This window comes from Cibotium barometz, chromosome 45, assembly GCF_041138505.1.
Source record: "Cibotium barometz isolate CiBa-2024 chromosome 45, ASM4113850v1, whole genome shotgun sequence".
Lineage (NCBI taxonomy): Eukaryota > Viridiplantae > Streptophyta > Polypodiopsida > Cyatheales > Cibotiaceae > Cibotium > Cibotium barometz.
In genome coordinates, this window is record NC_141090.1 from 41,950,806 (window position 1) to 41,971,931 (window position 21,126).

General features: G+C 45.2%; 1 protein-coding gene across 50 annotated transcripts in view; it reads left to right on the top strand.

Moving 5' to 3' along the window:
- The window catches only part of LOC147612775 (transcriptional corepressor LEUNIG-like), a 70,824-nt gene extending 50,011 nt beyond the window's left edge, over positions 1-20,813 (top strand). For 31 of the 50 annotated variants that reach the window (XM_086783355.1, XM_086783367.1, XM_086783359.1 and 28 more), the window contains 9 exons: positions 13,713-13,913; positions 14,133-14,378; positions 14,463-14,589; positions 14,804-14,913; positions 15,019-15,168; positions 15,470-15,625; positions 15,714-15,830; positions 20,043-20,249; positions 20,429-20,813. In XM_086783355.1, coding sequence (XP_086639481.1) covers positions 13,713-13,913; positions 14,133-14,378; positions 14,463-14,589; positions 14,804-14,913; positions 15,019-15,168; positions 15,470-15,625; positions 15,714-15,830; positions 20,043-20,249; positions 20,429-20,572 — 1,458 coding nt within the window. In that variant the 3' untranslated portion in view covers positions 20,573-20,813. Of the gene's footprint in view, positions 1-13,712; positions 13,914-14,132; positions 14,379-14,462; positions 14,590-14,803; positions 14,914-15,018; positions 15,169-15,469; positions 15,626-15,713; positions 15,831-17,583; positions 18,375-20,042; positions 20,250-20,428 lie in introns of all 50 variants that reach the window. The other 19 variants (XR_015263510.1, XR_015263526.1, XR_015263517.1 and 16 more) reach the window with 3 other exon arrangements.
- The last annotated feature ends 313 nt before the right edge of the window (positions 20,814-21,126 follow it).

Genomic DNA, 21,126 nt, shown 5'->3' on the forward strand with positions numbered 1-21,126 from the left:
GAACCTGTACCACCTGCAATTTTTCTTTGAATCTGACCTGCAGAGAAGTGTCTGCAAAATTTATATCTTTTAATGCATATTTTTACTTACATGAAAAGTACCTGCAGCAGCAGGCGGCGGATGGCTGCAGAGACTTGTATTGCACGCGTCAGTCGGGGAGCACACAGACGTGGAGAAGAGTGGCATAGGCGTGCAGAGGCCGGCGTTTGAGTACCAGCAGCCAGGTGTAGGCGAAGATGTCGTGACAGGCTAGTGCAGGTCGACGTGCACTGCCAACGGTGGTATGAGCGGCAGGGAGCCGCTGGAGCTGCAGCACAGAGTCGACGGACGGGGGGCGGCGGCGCACAGAGCCGACGGGCTAGGCGGAGGCGGCGTAAGCAGGCGCAGTTGCGCCAAGAACCTGGCGGCGGCGGAGACCTGTCCAGTATCGCAGCCGGCCGGGCTGGGCGGCGGTGGAGAGCTCGCCACTAACGAAGCCGGCTGGGAGGCGGCGGTGGCGGCGGGCGGGGCAGCGAAAACCAGATGATAGACGGAACCTTGGTTTTCAACGAAAATTTGCCAACGGAATTCCACAGTCAGTTGCAAGCCCTGGACTGAAGCTCTGATACCAATTGTTGGTGTTAGACTCACACACTCACACACACAAACCTGTACATTAGAGTTAGGTGCAGGATGGAGAAGCTCACACACAGAAAATGAGAGAGAGAGAGAGAGAGCCAAAAGTGTGGTAGCCACAAAATGCAAGTCAACCCTTGCATGTGTGCCACATCCATATAATATAGAAGTACAAAATATTATATGTAGTGTCCTTCAACTTGATATCACATGGGAAAAACCACATGGGAAAAAGTGCCCTTGGTTAAGCCCTGTTCACACATAGCACTACCATAAGTGAGCATATGCCTACAGATTACAAGGCACTCAATAAGCTAACATGTCCGTTCTCAGTCTAATGCAGTTCAAGTAGCATCCACATGGGAGTAGCGGATGGCTGGTCTTTTGTCTCAATACAGCAACATCATGCTGCAAGACGACCTCCCACCTACTCTCCCACCCAGTAGACCTGAGGACCATCGCATAGAGTTGGTTCCGGGTTCAGAACCTCCAAAGAAGTTCCCCTACTGCCTTTCTAAGGCATTGGAGAGTGAGCTGGAGCAACAGTTAGCCCAACTACTCCGTCTGGATTTATCCCACCATCTTCCTAACCTTTTGCTGGTCCCATTCTATTTGTCCAGAAGAAGGATAAGTCCGCACGCTTATGTGCGGATTACAAGGCGCTCAATAAGCTAACATGTCCGCTCTCAGTCTAATGCAATTCAAGTAGCACTCACATGGGAGTAGCGGATGGCTGGTCTTTTGTCTCAATACAGCAACATCATGCTGCAAGACGACCTCTCACCTACTCTCCCACCCAGTAGACCTGAGGACCATCCCATAGAGTTGGTTCCTGGTTCAGAATCTCCAAGCATTTAGTAAGTTTTGCATGTTCATTCCATGCAAGCAGACAGCCACAGCCGAGGACATAGCTTGCTTGTTCATTTGGTTTGGTATCCCATCGGTGGTTTGTCATAGACTATCACATCAGATAGAGATCCAAAATTTACGTCACATTTTTGGAGAGCATTGTTTGACAATTTTGGGACTAAGTTCTGCATTCCATCCTCAAAGAGATGGCCAAACAGAAATTTACAATCAATTGGCCTTTCACTTTCTCAAATCATACTACCATGACCAACAGTCGAAATGGGAACAATATCTTCCTTTGGTTTAGGCAATCCTAAATGATACTCACTCATCGAGTATTGGCCGAATGGCGTATGAGGCAGCATTTGGTCGTCGGTTCTGATCTCTTTTGACGAGACATGTGTCACTATCTCTGAGGCCAATAAAACCACCAAGACATTCTCGGAAATCATGGAGTCAGTTAAGGAGCGCCTTGCCAAGGCTCAGGAAGCATATACCCGGCAAGCCAACAAATCCAGGTGAGATGTCAACTTTAAGGAAGGGAATTAGGTATATCTCTGCATCATAAAACAACGGCTTAAGTAAGGGGGATAGCGCTGTCCCAAACTATCATTCCGAAGTTTGGCCCATTTCCAATCATTCAAAAGTTAAGTGATGTCTCTTTTTAAAGTTAAAGTTGCCGGAATGTTAGACTATGCACAATGTATTTCATGTTTCTTGGTTGAAGCCATATGTAGGTCCAGCATTGCAGGATATATCCGAAGAGCAATAACCAGTTATGATAGACGAAGTTGAAGTCATAGAGCCAGAGCAAATTCTCCTCCTCAGATGGAAGCATGGATCCGGTCGAAGAATACGACAGTTATACGAAGTTTAAAGACCGTGAAACCCACGACGCAGTTTGGCTGGATGAAGAGTTCTTTCAAGAGTATCCCTAGTTGTTGGCGGACTACTTGGAAGCCTTGAACCTACCATCAAGTTAAGCAGGAGGGAATGTCATGTGCACCCTGCACTTGGGTACACAGTGACACATTGGCATGATCATCACTCAATGCAGCATTTATACAGAAGAAGAAGAACCTTTTCTAGGATTATTTGTCGTACGTCGTGAGTCCGTGACCCCATTGTGACCCCTCAGTCCAAGGACAGCCGGGCACGAGCTACGTAGGTCAGTCTTTGAGCTTTAGAGGTCAATTAGATGTTAGTCCTCTTAACCCACTTGGAGAAAGCATCATTCGGAAGCATGTAGTTGTTTGTCAACCTTAGTATTAGATGCATGTAAGCATTCTAGGTTCATTCACAAAGAAGGGGGCCAGCCCTAAGGCCAGCCCCAACTTGGGCTAGCCTTGCAAAGGCATCCAAGGCCTTTGCCATACAGTTAGCCGGCAATTGACAGGCATTGCTACAGCCTGACCAACATTCAATGGGCAGCCGACATGAAATATAGCACCCGACCAACATTTAATGCTGTCGACTGGCATTTATCAGTCGTGATTTTTCAGCAGTAGCTGACTGTGCATTCATCTAGTCGTGGGCTTTTTGCCTGAGCCGACAGCCTCCTAGGGGCAGCCGACTGTAGGTCTGAGGTATAAAAGCTTGTCAGCAGCCCACATAAATTCATTCAGGTATTCTCAGCAAAGCATACTCACTTTACAGCATCCAAACACTCCAGGCTAAGAAGAAAGATACTCTTGACATTCAGCCAGCATAGGTGCAGTCCTACAGCTATCTGGACTGGCATCAGTGGCCAAGGAAAGTCTCTAGCAGAGCCTCGGGATAGCTGAATTCTCAGCCGATGTACGGTCTTCCTTGTCCTTGTGTTGGTCATTCATATCATTTTTACTCAGCATTGTACAACACTTCTCCAAAGAATAATATAAGCAAATACTTTTGCTTGCAAGGGGGGCCCTTCAGTGGGTATTGGAACCCAATACTACGTCGTCTTCTACATTCTCTCTCTTCTCTCTCTCTACTCTCTAAAGTTGATGCTAAAGATTCTCATCACATAAAGGTATAAAGAAGGCCGTGTTGTGCGTTATCACGATCAAGCTCAGTGCATGTAACATATCCCATCAAACACAAGCAACAAGATTAGTACCAAAAAGAAGGGGTGCAAGCTGGCTCATCTCCCAACCGTAGGTTTGCGACTACAAACCACACCCAAGTTGGAGGCTAATGCTCACTCCAATCTGGCAAGACTATGGCGGGAGTCTCAGGTCTAGGCTCACACCAACGGTCAACAATATATCAACAATAAACCCACAAGTCACTTGTATAGTGATTAGTGCTTCTATAAATAACCAACTAGTAATAAATAGTAACTATGGATTTACTAGTAATCCACCTTAGCCACCCGTATCAGCCTTCTTTTCCTAATCCCAGGGCTTCCTTAACTTTGCTGGATCAGGCTACTAATCCCTAGGGTTAGCATTAGGTACATAACACAATCTCTCTCTTCCCTCCTCGACACAAATTCGTATCTAGCATCTTGGGCATGTAAAATCTCTCTTTGTTTTCTTGAAGGGAAGATTATAGTGTTTTTGACACTCATTAAATTTACACAACTTGCGAAATTTGGAGAAGTGCTGGTGTTGGAGCCTAGGAGCTTTGTCACATGCACTCTGCACTGTAGTGCATGGTGACAAGATGGCTTATCATCAGTACATCATTGTATAACAGTAGGACCCTTTAGGATATGATTTTGTCGTATGCCATGGCCCCATTGTAAGCCCTAGTGTGGTGTAAACCCAACCCGGCGTGTCGTGACAGATTCAACCACGTATCCAAGACATAAAGATATAGAGAGAGGGGGGGAGAGAGAAGGGATTAGGGAGCTTTGCACAGTACACACGCATTGAGCGGGGAACAGGCCCCGCTCCCTTTCAAGAATTTATTTAGGAACAATCCACGGGCTTATCAAGCCAGGATCAATACAACCAACGAATACAAAATCAAACAAATATGTCGATGTAGAAATCTAGGTCGGAGTCGATGTCGAGGCACGAGAAAGCACACCACAGGAATGACCCACAAGAATCTCTCACTGGGCTGGTTATCTACACGAATCTCCGGAATACCTTGCTTACAAAATTGGGGATTCGTTGGATTTGGAACTTGGGTTTTGACTTGGAGTTTCCTTGGATTTGGACTTGGATCTGGATTTGGATCTGGACTTGGACTTGTACTTGGATTTGGATATTGGATCTAGTACTAAGTATAGGATCTTCAGGTATGGTCCAGTTGCCCAAACTGAGGTAGAAGAAATCCACAAGAATACTTGTATGAGGATGTATTAACTAGTGTTAATCCTTGTGGCCGAGTGGCACAGTTGTTTGGTTTCAGCTGCCAAGTGGGGATGCTTTAACACTACGGAGGTCGATTCAATTGCAGATGGCGGTAGTAACGGGCGTAGATAGCAGATTGTAGACGTCACTCAACGGATGACGACGGCTAGTATATCAGATGGTTCAGGTGGCATCAGTTGGTGGTAGTCAGGCGGCAAGAGCAGTATCATTGCACATCAGCCACAGGTTGTCTAGTAGCGAGGTAACACATAGGTGGTAGATGGTGGCAACCAAGCAAGTGCAGTCAAGTGGCGCTAGCAGGCGTAATAAGCGGCAGCCAAGCGCACAAAAGGTAGCAGCAGCAGTAAGTGCTTGTGGTTCAAGCGAAAGTTTAGTAAGCAATGCCGGCAATAGTTGGCAGTGTGGAAACTTAAGGCAACAACACTGATGATAAACGGTGCTGGCTGGCGGCACATAGAAGGCTAGCAGTGTCAGCGAGGTAACGGTGGTGGTGGTTGGCTTGTTCAGGTGTTGCAACCAGCGAGGGGTAGCGCCATTAGGTGGTTGCGTTGGATTGCAGGCAGCTCAGAAAAGTGGCGGCTTCATTGGAAATCGTGCTGAGCTATTTGGCTCTCGAGGGAAACCTCTTAGACTTTCCTCAAGGCCTTTGGTCGCTAGGACCGCCCAAGAGTTCATCAATAGCCATTTGGGCCATTTGGTTGCATTGATCGCCCGACTATGAAATCCAATACAGTCATTTGGGCTATCTGTTTGCAATGACCGCTCGACTGTGAAGTCCAATACAGTCATCTAGGCTATCTGGGCATGATGACTGCCCGACTGTTCATCAATAGTCAGCTAGGCTATCTGGTTGCAATGACTGCCCGACTATGAAGTCCAAGATATGTGGCACAAAGGCATGTTCAATGGGTTAGCGGGCATCGTTGCCACCCGAATACAAATCTTGCTCCTTGGGCTATCTCGCATCGTTGCCACCTGAACTAGAGCATGTCCAAGTAACCATTATATAAGCAAGATAATGATCAGTTCCATTTCAATATATATATATATATATATATACAATGAAGAGGGCCAGAGGTACAATCCCTCCTTCTTGAATCTGTCTTGTTCGCAAGACATCTATTCTTGTACTTCAAAAATATCTGCAATAGTCAACAGTGATCCTTTGCTAGTGTAAAATCTTAATGCTTCAAAGATTTCTTTTTTAGCTTTACTCCACAAAAATTCCCACGACTTTCTTTTTCAAAACTTTCAATGGAATAGCATCCATTGCAATGCTCTTGATGAACTTCTTGGCATGGTGTCAATTTGTTGATCTTCCGATCTCTGTGGCTTCTTGCATTGGCTTGTTGGGACAATTTGCAGCCATATGTCCCTTCTTTCCACATTGGAAACACTTCCCTTCTTTGGCGTATTCCTCACGTTGCTTGGGGGACAATCTACTTGCAAAGAGTGAGGTTTGTCCTCATTCCCATCCTTCTTCTCTTGAGACTCGGTTCTTGATGGGGATTGGTCTTTAAACTTCTTTCTTTGAGGTGGATCCCAAATCCCGATTGTCGTTCTTTGTCTTATCGTCCATCCAAGGCATGTACAAGACCTCGGCTTGCAAAGCTTTGTCTTGAGCTTCTTCCAAATTTTTGGATCATCCATATGCACTGCTTGCATAAACTTAGGTTGCAATCCATTCACAAACTTACGCATTTCCACTAGCGGTGGAATAGGAGTATAAGAAGTAAACTTCAATGAAACAGTTGAAAAGTTGGCAAGATAAGATGCCACATTCTCACCGACTTTCTGTTTTACCTCATCCCATTCCTTTTGCACATCTGCATCAAAGTTGGCGTGTAGAAAATTCTTGTTGAACATAGTCTTGAAGTCGGTCCATGTCTTTGGCTCGGTCCCTTCTTGTATCACTTTTAGCCGCCAGTTCAAGGTGGCATCCTTCAAATGCATGCGAACCATACGAAACTTGGACTTTACGGAGAAGTCCTCTCTTCCAAAAGTCGCATCGAATTGCTTGACAAAAGATAAAGCTTTTTTAGTGTCTCGCTTTCCATAAAAAGCATCGAACTTGATGCTCTTTTCTCACGGCTTGAAGTCGACTTTGCCGGTTGATGAAGGCTCCTTTGCCTTCCTTACCCTTACTTGACCTGAAGATGCTGTATTTGAGAGAACGGGCCTAGGGATAGCCTCCCAGTCTCCTCCACAAGAAGTGGATTTGGTGGCTTTTGCCTTTTGCAATGGTGACTCCTTTGGCCCGGAGATAGGCTTTGGTAGCTTCAACTACTTCAGCTTTGGTGACTCTATCTTTGATGAAATTTTCAAACATTTGAGCTCTTCTTTACTCCTGTTCCCTCTTGGTTCTCCAAGCAAGAAATTCTTCGTCTTTGAGAAATCGTCTGAACTACGGAAAGTCTTGGTACTCTGCTGAAGACATGGCCGCGATCTCATGAGTAATGGATCGACGGCCTTGGTTGCCTTCCTAAAGTCCCGGATTGGCCTGGCTGCTAGGTGTAGCACCCAGATGGCGTAGAAAGATGGCGGTGGAAAAACTCCTACGCTTGGTGATGGTGCTGTTGAAGAGCACCTTGCTTTGACGATGATCATCCTTCGATGTTGATGAAGATGACAATCTTCACACCACCTTGATCTTGATGATAGTGATGGAGATGATGAGCTCCAACCTTCAACGATGAACGTTCAAGCCTTTTTATACTTGAGTATGAATGGGAGAGAGAATTAGGGTTAGAGTTCATGTGTGGGAGACATACACAGAGAAACAAGGGAGAGAGAGAGAGAGAGAGTTGTGGGGATAAGTCAACTCACCAAGATGAGTGTGTGACTCCCCTATCACACATGTATATTGCACTAGTACACATAGTGCACTTAGTACATTAAAAGTACTAAGTGTACTATGTACTATAACTTATGGACTTGTACACACTATAAGGGTGGGCATAGTGCCTTTACCCCAACAACCTCCCACTTAAAGGCAAAGTGTCCTTAAATGAAGGAAAAGAAAAAATCAGCATGTACATGATAATATACAAGGCCATATCAAGGCTGAAACTGGCCTCATCCAATGCCCATCAAGTGTCTGCAATGAGCAAACCGCTCCGGAGGCAAACTCTTTGTCAACAGATCAGCCGGGTTGTCATCCGTATGAATCTTAACAAGCTGAATTTGCTTGTTCTCTATCACCTCTCTGATGAAGTGATACTTCACATCCACATGCTTCGTCTTTGCATGAAAGACAGGGTTCTTTGCCAACTGGATGGCACTCTGACTGTCAAAATGCAACAATGGAATATCCCCTGTTTAACCCAAATCAACCACTAACCGAGATAGCCATAATGCCTCCTTGCAAGCCTTTGTGGCTGCAATATACTCAGCCTCTGTAGTAGATAAGGCAGTGCACTTCTGCATCCTAGATATCCATGACACAGCACCTCCTGTGAATGTAAACACATAACCGGTAGTAGACTTCCGGTTATCTGGATGACCGGCATAATCCGAATCTGCGTAACCATGCACTAATGCATCCTGTTTGCCAAAGCAAATGCACATATCCTGTGTGCCCTTCAGGTATCTCATGACACCTTTCACTGCTTCCCAATGCTTCTTGCCAGGGTTGGCCATGTATCTAGAAACCACTCCCACTGCAAATGCAATGTCCGGCCTAGTAGCAACCATGGCATACATGAGACTGCCACAAGTTGAAGCATACGGAATCTTGGCCATATCAGCCCTGCCACTATCTGACTGTGGGCTGTCCGTAGCACTGAGTTTCACATATGGAGGCAAAGGAGTACTAGTCTTCTTCCCCCCGTCCATATTGAACCTCTGCAAAACTTTGCCAATATATTCCTTCTGAGACAAATACAACACATGCTGATTTCTGTCCCGAAGTATCCGCATACCCAAAATGTGATTTGCATCACCCAAATCCTTCATATCGAAGGTTTGATGCAGCCTCTTCTTCAAGGCATCCATCTCCTTACGAGATTTCCCGGCAATCAACATATCATCAACATACAAGATGAGGATCAATAGACTGCCATCCAAAGCTTTCTTGGTGTACAAGCAGTGATCTATGTCACTCCTCCTGAAATCCTGTGATTTCATGAATGTATCAAATTTATGATACCATTCTCTTGGTGCCTGTTTGAGCCCATAAAGACTCTTTTTCAGCTTGCATACAAGCTTCTCCTTTCCATTTACTGCATAACCCTCTGGCTGTTGCATATATATCTCCTCATGGAGATCACCGTGAAGAAAAGCAGTCTTCACATCCATCTGAATCAAATCCAGATCATCATGAGCAACCAAAGCTAATACAGCTCTAAGTGTGGTCATTTTGACCACTGGAGAGAAGATCTCATCAAAGTCCACACCATATTCCTGCTTGAAGCCCTTAGCCACTAACCTGGCTTTGTATCTTGGCTTTGCATCTGGTGCAACTTTGAGCCTGTAAACCCACTTGCATGGCAAAACCTTCTTGCCTGCAGGTAAATGCACCAACTTCCATGTTCCATTTTCGTGCAGAGAATCCATCTCTGACTTCATGGCACGCTCCCAAAGAGCCTTGTCTGCCCTCTGTAAAGCCTCCTTATAACATGAGGGCTCCCCACAGTCAGTGAGCATCAAGTAGTCAACCCCTGGAACAAACCTGTCAGGGGCTCTGGAGGGTCTTGTGGACCTCCGTACCCAATGACCATCATTTGCAGGTTGCTGTCCAGTCTGCATATCACCTATTGGTGGCTCCTGTTCCATGCCATAAGGCTGAAAAATCATGCCCGGTATCTCCTCTAACTGTGGTATATCCATAGGGATATCTTCTGCCATCTCTGGCTGTCCATTTGGACCATTTTCAGCACCATTTAAGGGCTGGTTTTGCTGCTGTAATGGCTGATTTACAGCCCTTGGTTGTTGTCCATGATGTCCATCATCATCAAAGATGACTCTGCCAGGCTCCTGTTGCCTTGCAGGCTCCTTATACATGCACGTTTCATCAAAAATGACATCATTGCTGCGTATAATCTTTCTATTCACGGGATCCCAAAGTCTATACCCTATTTCACCTCTGTCACCATATCCTAGGAATATGCATTTGTGAGACGTAGGATCAAGTTTGGTGCGCATTTCCCTGCGTATGTGCACGTACACAACGCAGCCAAACAAGTGCTTGTATGACGGAGGCTTCCCTGTCCACACTTCCTCTGGCACTTTCCCACCAAGCCTCGTGTTAGGTGACCTGTTTATAAGATGAACGGCTGTCATAACAGCTTCAGCCCAAAAACCATGAGGTAATGCAGCATGTGACAACATAGAACGGACCTTCTCCTGAATGGTCCTGTTCATTCTCTCTGCTGTCCCGTTTTGTGGAGGATCATAAGGAGTAGAGAGCTCCCTCTTGATGCCTTTAGCATCACAAAAGTCCTGAAACTGTTTGGACATATACTCTCCACCATTGTCGGAACGCAAAGCCTTCAGTGTTTTGCCAGTTTGATTCTCAACATGAGCAACAAACTTCTGAAACACTGAGAATGTATCACTCTTCAAACGAAGAGGATAAACCCACACCTTGCGTGTGGCATCATCAATAAATGACACAAAATATTTTGCCCCTCCCAAAGAAAGCTGAGGCATCTCACATACATCTGTATGCACAAGCTCTAACTGAGCATCTTTCTGTCCAAGAGCTTTCTTGTGGGGGCACTGGAGTTGCCTGCCATATATACAATGCTCACAAAACTGAAAACTTGAAAACTTTAGAGAAGGCAAGTAACCCAAACGAGACAATTGCTCCATTCCTTTGACACTCATGTGTCCCAACCGGCTATGCCACATAGAGATTTCCGGCAGCTCGGTTGCATTTACATTAGCATGGTGACAAACACCTGCATGCATAAAGTAAAGAGTGTCCACCTTAGAGCCTCTGGCAACAACCAGTGAGCCCTTACTAATTTTCCACTTTCCACGACCAAATGTGGTAACATAATCAGCATCATCAAGCTGTCCAGTAGAAAGCAGGTTCTTCTTGATCTCAGGCACATGCCTGACATCATGGAGCATAAGCTGTGAGCCATCTGAAAACACAAGCGTCACATCACCTTTGCCAAGAATCTTGTATGCATGGTTGTCACCCAAATAAACCACTCCTTCATTGCCAGCAATATACCTGACAAACAAGTCTCTGCAACCTGTGACATGAAAGGAGGCACCTGAATCAATGATCCATGAGTGTATACCATGACCATCTCCTGTAAGAAGTGAATGGGCATCAAGTGAAGACGTGAATAGGACCTCATCCTCACTGTCACCTGCATGTGACACATTGATTTCTTCAATCTTGACTCCATTTTTGCCCTTTGGCTTTACATCTTTGGCTTCATCTTTGTCTTTGTCTTTGCCTTTTCCCTTTTCCTTTTGATCATTCTTCCATTTGTAGCATTGCTTTTTGATGTGTCCCTTCTTGCCACAATAATGGCATTCCAAGTCCTTTTTGGAGCGGGACTTGCTCCTTCCCCGTTCTTGGCTTTTACCCCTTTGCTGGGATCTCCCACGTGCATTCATTGCATTGGACTTTCCAACAGAATTGTTTTTCGTGTTCATCTCCTCTTGAAGAAGAGCACCCTCAATATCTGCATATGACAGCATAGCATTCGAATTGCTAGTGGCTGTCCTGAATGTGTCCCAACTCTCTGGTAAAGTGCATAAGAGAAAGGTGGCTTTGAACTCATCGTCCATTGCCAACTTTTGATTTATAACTTGGCTGACAATACCATTAAACTCATTTAGATGGGTTGTCATAGACGCCCCTTCCTTCATCTGAAGACCTATGAGTTTCTTCAACCAATACACTTTGCTTGAGGCACTTTGCTGGGCATACAAGTCCTGCAATCTCTGCCACATTCCCCAAGCTGTCTTCTCTTCACGAATGCTGAAAAGTAAAGAGTCTGCTGACCCATGGTTCCGTGGTCTTCCTGTTCTACGAAGGCGAGCGCGTTGTGGCCGGCCCCCTCCTGTGAACCCCGCTCGCATCTTCGGCAAGAAGATGACTATGGACGACTTGCCAAGCGTGGTGGTGCCAACACTAACGGGCGGCCTTCATCGTTCAATATGACAGAAGAAGCAACAGCATCAGCAAGAAGCGTCCCCCCCCCCCCCCCCTTTTCTGCATCAGATTTCTGCACAGCATCAACAGAAATTCAGCCTGCAAATCTCAGAGAAATTCAAAAATTAAGAGGTATTTGCCTTCAATTTTGGGAATTTCTTATCAATTCAATCAATTGAGCAGGTACAGGTGCCGAATTGCTCAATTTCTGAGCAAAATTGGCAAAATTGGGTGACATTGGTCACAATCAGGATCAATTTGCAGGAAATTGGATGTCGAAATTTGGGGCTTTTGATGTAATTGTGCAATTAAGCATTCATACATGGTGTATGATGTGAGAAATCCCACATTTGGGCAAAATTGCAACAAATTGCAGTGCAAATCAAGGGGCTTTTGTGCCGATTGGATTGATTTGCATGCAGGCAATCGCATTTGATGCTTTGGGCAACGTGTTGATGCCTGTCAAGCACTCAATGTGCCTGTAAATCAAGGGGCTTTCATGTATTGGATGTATATGTGGCCAGGGGGAAGCATCGCGAAGACTCTGGATGCCTTCATGTGCGTCAATGTACCATGTATGATCAGAAATTGATCTTAAATCAAGGGGCTTTTCAAGATCGTATGCTTGTTGAGCTTGGCAAAGCAGCAGGCAAGACATTTATGCCTTGAATCCTCAGAAATCAGCTTGCAGTCAAGGGGCTTTTGCCCAATTTCTGTTCGGGACTGTTGTATGCAGTGTTCGGGACTCTAAAAGTCTGATTTTCACTCATTTGGACAGCCAGGAGAGCATTTATTGCTACTGTACCTACTGGTACAGATTTGGTACAGCTTTGTACAAGTTTTGGCATGGCTGCACATTGATTTGAGTGACCAAAAGGTTCAATTTCAGCTGCTGTACTTGCCGGTACAGGTTTGGTACATCACAGATGAACACTTGGTACTATTGTACAGTACTTTGGAAGGGGAACAGAGCACATTTAAGGTGCTGTCCTAAATCTGCAGCAACCAGATTTTGGTGATTTCATCACATACAGTGGGAGTAGAGTTGCATTTGTGCTTCCGCAGTGGGAGATAAAGCTTGGGAGAACAACTATGAGCACTTTGTGTGCTTTTGGTGCAGTGTTTGCACATTTTGCAGGGAGTCAGGCATTGACAGGTTGCATACTGCTATGGCAACCACAGGTGAGAACTCTTCATTGCTTCACATCAAGAAGCTTGAAGGCTCACATAACTATGACATTTGGCAAACCCAGTGCTATAATGTGTTGCTCCAGCAGCACAAGCCTATGAAAGAAAGGGGTGTAATGCCCGCTTCTCTTACTGCTGAAGAGTGGGAAGATATGGATGAGCTGGCAAGATCAGCCCTAGAAACAGTCTCCAATCAGTCCCTTCTCTCAGCCTCAGTTTGCAGCCTTCCTATAGCCCCTTGGAAGAGTGCATTGGTGTTGAGATTAGTCATCATTGGTGCTTCTACACAAGTGTGCAATCAGCCCATCGTTTGGTCTTGTGAAGGTCTTGCGTTTGGCTCATCTACAGTCTCAAAGTCAGCCCTGCAGTCATTCTCTTCAAAGAAATAAAGCAAATACTCTAGCAATAGGAGGGGGCTCTTCAATGGGTAATTTGAGACCCAATTAGGTGTATAGATCTCTCTCTCTCTCTCTCTCTCTCTCTCTCTCTCCCTCCTCTCTTAAAGTTTGAAGTGATAAAGTGGATTGTTAAAGACTCACGAAACTCAGAAGGAGGTGTGAGACTTTGTGTGACAGGATCTTTCATGTATGCATAATCCCGCTGCATGTTACAAGCTTACCGTGTTATTTTCATTTCAGGTGAAACTAGCAAAGCTAGCTCAAATTCAACAACAGCAACAGCAACTGCAGCAACCGAGTGGTAATCAAGCACAGCAACCCCAGACACAAGCATCTCAGCAACAATCACCTGCTACACCTCAGCAACAGCAGGATAGGCTTGTGGGACTTGGTACTGGCGTGGATGGCAGTCTTGCCAACACTTATCGAACCAGTGATCAGGTACGGCGTCAATGACCGTAATTGGAAGTTATGGAGTTAAGTTGAACTAGTATGCAGCTTTCCCTCAGGAAAGTGCCTAGCTGAAAGCCACGATTTCGATTCTTCAAGGCTTAAAAATGGTGGATTTTTAACCACTGATGTATTATGACATTGTAAGGCTTTTATATTGGATTAGCTTGCCATGAGTGTTTTGTTGAGATGTTTTATCTGTGACACTAGACTGTTTCAAAAGGGCAGAACGGGAGGAAAAGAAAGCAGTCAGCATCTTCTTTTGGCCCAGCAAACAGCACTGGAACTGGAAATACTACTGGCCTGAATTCGGCTCCCTCAACCCCTTCCACTCACATGCCGGGTGAAGTTATTTGTATGGCTAATGTACTGCAACACAGTGGTGGCACATCAAAGCCACATATGATGTATGGCTCAGATGGTACTGGACCTCTAGGAGCTTCAGCCAACCAGTTGGTAAGAGACTACTGAGGAGTTTTTTTTGTAGGTGCTGAGCCTTTAGCACTGACTTTTACTAAGCAGGGCGTGGTAACCATACAGGCTGATGCAGACCGATTTGCAGATGAAGGGTCTTTAGATGACAATGTTGAATCCTTCCTGTCTCATGAGGAGGCAGATGAAAGAGAACCACTCTTCAACTGCAGTAAGAGGAGTCCCACAGGGCAGGGTATGGATGTTAGCAAATGTTTTTCCCATACATGTCATTGTTATTCATGCATTTCTTGTGCATTGCATGGTGATTTTGATTTTGCCATGGTCTTGGTCACTAACGCTTTGATTAGGCATGGTTTTGGACCACTGATCAATATTTTCTGGACACATAGCTTTGGGTCCTGCTTAGAGGTTGGTCTGATAAAGTCATCATTCTCTTCTGTGAACAGGTTTCTCGTTTTCAGAGTTTGGCCGCCTTCAGGCAAGCAATAGCAAAGTAGTGTCTTGTGACTTCTCTTCTGATGGAAAGCTTCTTGCAAGTGCTGGTCATGATAAGAAGGCAAAATTTCCCATGATATGTTTAAATCTGTGTAAATTACCGTTGTGGTGGTGTCACTGCTATAGCTATGGGTGTTTGAAGGTGTCAGCTGTTGTTTGTTTGCAGGCAGTGTTATGGAACATGGATACCTTAAAATTGAAGAGCACGCTTGAAGAACACAACCTTTGGATAACTGATGTCCGGTTTAGTCCGAACTCTACACGTCTTGCAACATCCTCTTTTGACAAAACTGTCAGGGTTTGGGATGTGGACAATGTTAGTGCTGAACCTTTTTTGTTAAGTGTATTAAAAGCGTTTTCACACACATACACCCCCATGCACCCGTGGGTGGGCCCTCCTCTTGCACCCTTATGATGACATTCCCGGCTGTAGGGACTGAGATTGAACCAGGCACCTCTTCCCTGGAACATTTAGTTTTTCACATAAAGATCTTTTTAAATGTTTAGTGGATTATTTAAAAGCATCTCTCTGTGAAAAAGACATGTTTTAATGATGAATACGTAATTAGTACATCAGGTTTTGAAGAAGGTACTGTTGTACATGCTATATTTTGTAGCCAAGCTTTGCACTGAGGAGCTTCCTGGGACATCGAGGAGCCGTAATGTCACTAGATTTCCATCCCAACAATGAGGATCTCCTCTGCTCCTGTGATATGGAAAATGAGATACGATACTGGAGTGTCACCCAGGGTATCTGTACAAGGATGTTCCAGGTTCGTTAAATCGGTTAGCACTTTCCATGTATTAGTAAGGTTTGCCACTATGATGAGGAATTTCTGATTTGGTCCCTTGGTGCAACAGGGGGGGATGAGTAAAGTCAGATTTCAGCCAAGGACCGGAAGATCATTGGCTGCTGCTACCGATAATGTGGTTGATATATTCGATGTTGAATCAGAAACTCGTGTGCATTCATTGCAGGCAAGTTTTATTGAATCTTCTGAGTGATGTCGCTGTTTTTTCCTAAAAAATTCATTGATATATAGAATACAAATATAACTATACTATATAGAAACAATATATACTATATAGAATACAAATATAACTATACTATATAGAAACAATATCAATTTATAATTATGAATTTAAATATACATTTTAAAATATATAACATATGTGTGTGCAAAGGATGTGAGAAGTGTGTATACTTCTAAGAAAGACTGGGTGGAGGTAGTGAAGAGACACAAACCCCCGCAAAGCATTATACATGAGACCCTAGAGGAGGAAAAATGCAGGAAAGCCCAGTCCCTTCATGTTCGGGTACATGGGCTACAAGTGGGAACTTCCCCCAAGGCAGATGCTTTGGCACTCTGCCAAATGCTGGCTGTAGACGGGACCCCCCGCCATCTCTTCTTGGCCATGGTTGACGCTCTTCACAGGTACATGGAGAGGAGGGAAGGACATGACATGAGAACGGCTCCTTATCAACAGTTTCCCCGATGTCACTAGCTGACAGACCACCTTGGATAAGAGGGCTGCCCTCAAGGGCACATAAGTTTACATAGGGAATGATCTCACCCTGGCTCAGGTGGCACACGGCGGGAAGCAATGGTTGTTAGGATTCAGGGCTCAGTGTGTGTAAACACCCTCTTAAGGTGTGAACAACCCTCTTAAGGATGTGAGAAGCGTGTATACTTCTAAAAAAGACTGGGTGGAGGTAGTGAAGAGACACAAACCCCTGCAAAGCATTATACATGAGACCCTAGAGGAGGAAAAATGCAGGAAAGCCCGGTCAGTGGGAACTTCCCCCAAGGCAGATGCTTTGGCACTTTGCCAAATGCTGGGCGTAGACTGGACAACCCCCCCCACATGACATGCGAACGGCTCCTTATCAACAGTTTCCCTACGTCACTAGCCGATGGACCTTCTTGGATAAGCAGGCTGTCCTCAAGGGCACACAAATTTATATAGGGCACACAACTTTACCCATGTTGTATTTGAGTGAGTAGCCTTTGTATTGACTTGAGTGGAGAATTACTGTAGAAGAGCACAATGTAGATAAACAATAGATCCGCTTCTTTGCAATACAGAGTAGCTAGTGTATGTTCTTCATTTTGAGGAGAACGGGATTGAGAAGCGTTCAACAGCAGCAAGAGTGATATTTCCTCTTTCTCTCTCTCTCTCACTCACACACACACACACACACACACACACACACAGCTCACAAGATATAAGCTTTTGCCTCTCTCACATGCTTCTCACATAGGCAAGGAGGTGATTATACAAGAGGCTATAAGCAAGATGGCATTGACCTTCGGAATCCTACTAAGGGCATCTACAACCCAATTGGTTGTCCCTTTTGTAATGGATCTCAAAATCGAACTCCTGTATGGGTTCAACCCATTTGGCCTTCCAACCCCTTAGGTCAGCTTGATCACAAACATACTTCAATGAATGGTGATCTGTGCATATGTTGAGTACCTAACGCTAATCCTCTGGATTAGGTTCTAGTCTAGGCAGGTTTGGGAAGCCGTGAGATTAGGTGAAGGCTGCAACGTGGCTAGGGTTTATCATTATTGATAATCCATGGTTATTGGTTATTTATGTCTGGACAGTTATTTATGGCGGTAGTAGTCACTATATAAGTGACTTAGGGTTATTGAGGTCACATACTTGATAGTTGGTTTGTGCTTTAGTCTAGTCTTACTCTTCCCATGGACATGGTGGTTTACAGACGGTCTCGTCGAAGGTCCCTTAGGACAAGCTCTGGTGGTATAGTACGGCAGGGCCGATTGGCTTGGCCTATGGGGAGTGGAACCTTAGCCCCTGGCTCCGGGGAGACTCCGTATGGAATCTACAATTGGGAGGTGAGTTCATGTACATATCCTTCTATGGTCCAACCTTGTGTGTTTAGCTTGTAGGTGATCCTTCAGGAGGAGTTTTTCAGTCGATATCGAAGCTTGCCCGATCATGAAAGCGGGAAAACTACAAGGTTCGCATGTCTTGCATGTGTACTCAAAGTCGCCCTATCCAGGTATCTCTCAGTCACGGAGTCTAGGTTTGATCTTGTAGAGAAGTAGGTACTTTTCTTGGTTTGCTAACAAGATAGGTTCATGTGGAATCTGAGAGAGAGAGAGAGAGAGAGAGAGAGAGAGATAGAAGGTTGCGTTGATGTGCAAGAGGGTATGCTTCCCCAGGAACCCTAAAACGCAGAAAAGCAAGATTTTCTATTCCTAACCCTTGTCAGAAAGCTTCTGCAGAAACGTTTTTGTTTTTGCCAGGCTGTAGAAGGGCTGTGCATGTACGCTAAGCACATGGAGGAGTCACTCCTAGGTGGGTACCTGGGTACATAGGCTGGCCAGGCTGTACAGGAGCAGGCTGGAAACAAGCCTATGCGGGCCGTACGGAAGGCATGATGCATGGGAAACTGGCCATACAGAGGTCAAGGAAGCTGGCCGTACAACAGGGAAGCAAGGAAACAGAGGTGGCAGCAGGACAACATGCGGGAAGGAGGGTGCATGCAAGGTACGGCAGACTGGAAAAGCATGCAAGGATGCATGCAAATTTAGGGGCGTTGTTTTTTTAGGGAAAACATGGTGCTGCTTTTGATAACAAAAAGCACAAAGGACTTGTTTTTTTGAAAAAGACAGAGGGGGAACTATATTTACCCTAGCATATTAAAAGTGAGAAGCACAAGAAGTGTTTTTTTTAACTTATAAAACAAGGTTAGGGGAGTTTAACCAATACTATCATACTCCGGGGTTGAGAGTCTTTGGAGTTTGGAGACAGTCTGCTGCATGGGTTCACAACATTTTGGACCATGTGTGTGGAAGATTGATACCCTATATTTCTCTTCATGCTCAGTCATGCAACCATGCATTCAAAGAAGTAAATGATACCCAGTTTCACCTTGTATCCATTTTGTGACTAATGGATACCTTCATCTTTTTATTGCCATGGAAACCAAGGTGGTACTGTGGCACTTCTGGGTAGGTGTTATTACAGCATTTTAACTCCGTGTGGGAGTGCTTGATTCTTCCCTCCACCGAACTGAACAGTGTTTCTACTGAGTCTTGTGGATTGGAGTTTGGAGACAGTCTGTTGCATGGGTTCACCTGCTTGGGTGTCCCCAATGTGTGGAGATGGCTAAAATCGGTGACGGCGGCTGGCCTAGGGTTTTTTCTGGCCCAAAATGTTCTTAAAAACTGCCACGTATGGCCAATGAGGTGATAGCTCAAGTGGTGAGTTTGCCTAGGACCAAGAAGTCTTGGTTTCAAAGCCCGCCTTGGTGCTTCCTCGGTGGCATTGCCTACGGGCGGATAAATAAGCGTCTACGGGCGGTGAAAAATTGGTAACTATTGGGAGGATCTTGGGCCAAAGGCCAGTTGAGAGGGACAAAAAAAAAACAAAAACAAACAAAAACAAAAACTGCCATGTACGGATCCATACAGTATGGTACAGTACCGTATTGTACACTAAAACGTACCTTATCATCATAAGGTACGTACGTACGTACGGTCCACGGATGCAACCTTGGTTCGGCCTAGTGGTATGGGACGCTAGATTGGGGCCATCGGTACCAAGCTGGCTCATGGCAATCAAACCTCAGGCTCGGCAGGTGGTTCGAGGTATCGAACCTAGGGTTGGGTGGTGAGTTACTAGCCACAATCCATCGCGGTCATACGGTACGTACGATGTCAGGTCTATGAAACCTCGTTAGGATTCCGGTTCTAGGTCAGATAATCCTTGGGCGTGACCTGTGGAGGCATTACATGCAATCCCTCTATCCTCCTCCAGTCATATTTTCCGTGGTCTGGTCCCCAGAAGGGGGTCCCATATATCACATCAGGTGTCACAAGTGTGTCAAAAAGCCACCCTAGTGCTAGGCTCCTGAAAGTGAGCCAGGAAGCACTATTTCTCCAACCAAGCCAAAGCTGCATACACCGAGCCTGGGCTGCTGGGCAGAGAGAGAGAGAGAGAGAGAGAGAGAGAGAGAGAGGTCATGTGTTATATTTAATGTTAAATCAGAGAGTGCTGTGAATTCTCAGGGAGTTCTTTGCAGAAATGTGTTATTTAATGTTGAATCAGACAAATTGTTGTGCACTTTGCAGTTGTTCTGGTAGATGGTCTTTTTTCCTCCTTTTTGACAATTTTTGCTATCTAGACTCACTGTGAGGCATTATCTGTTTGCAGAGGCATACAAAGCCTGTTACTTCAGTGTGTTGGGATGTTACTGGTGACTATGTTGCTTCTGTGAGTGAAGACTCAGTCCGTGTCTGGGCGCTTGGGCCTGGTTCTGATGGGGAGTGCGTGCATGAACTGAGCTGCAATGGAAACAAGTTCCATTCTTGTGTGTTTCATCCAACCTACCCACAGATCCTTGTCATTGGCTGCTATCAGGTATTGTTCAACTGCAAGGGGTCTTTTTTGGTTCAAAGCATTCTGTTACCTTTCCTTGTTGCAATGAGCACTTCAAATATGTAGGAGGTCAGGAGACATGGCTGTACTTTGGCATCTCTTAGATTTGAAATCATACTGTTTTCCTGACTTTGTTCTTGTTGGATTGTGGGGGTTATCAGTCGCTGGAGCTGTGGTGTATGCGAGAGAAGACAAGCATGACAGTGCCTGCACATGATGGCTTGATTGCAGCTCTTGCTCAATCACCTGTTACAGGCATGGTTGCTTCTGCAAGCCATGATAAGATTGTCAAGTTGTGGAAATAGTATCACCTGTAGTGTATACACTAGCCGGATACAGTCCTCAAACTTCTGGAATCCAGTGACATTAGCTAGTGCACTGTGAAAGAATAATTATGTACAAGCGGGGAGGGATCTAGTCCTCCATAGGGGTTATCATCATATGCACTGTGACGCAAAGGCTACAGCAAGTAATCTTAAGTAGTGTTAATACTTGGCATAAAATATACATGTTGGCCTTAAAGTTCGAGTCTTATGGCCATTGCTTCGTCAAGAGTTTGATTGTTTATTATCATTCAAGCTGTTTTGAGTCAATCTAGCTGCTTATTCTCATTTCTTCGAGAGAGTACTAATAAAATCTTAGAATATTGCACCCACGTGGCATTAACATATTGGCTCAGTCCAGAGAAATTATAATTATCATATTGGCTTAGAGGCATCGCAAGTGCTATCTCAGCATTATCCATACTTAACTGGGACCCGAATCGCAGCATGCAGTCAGCCACCCTAGACAGGACCAGCAAAGCTCGATCGACAACAATACCACACGAGCAAATTACTAGCCTCTTACCCGTGACTGC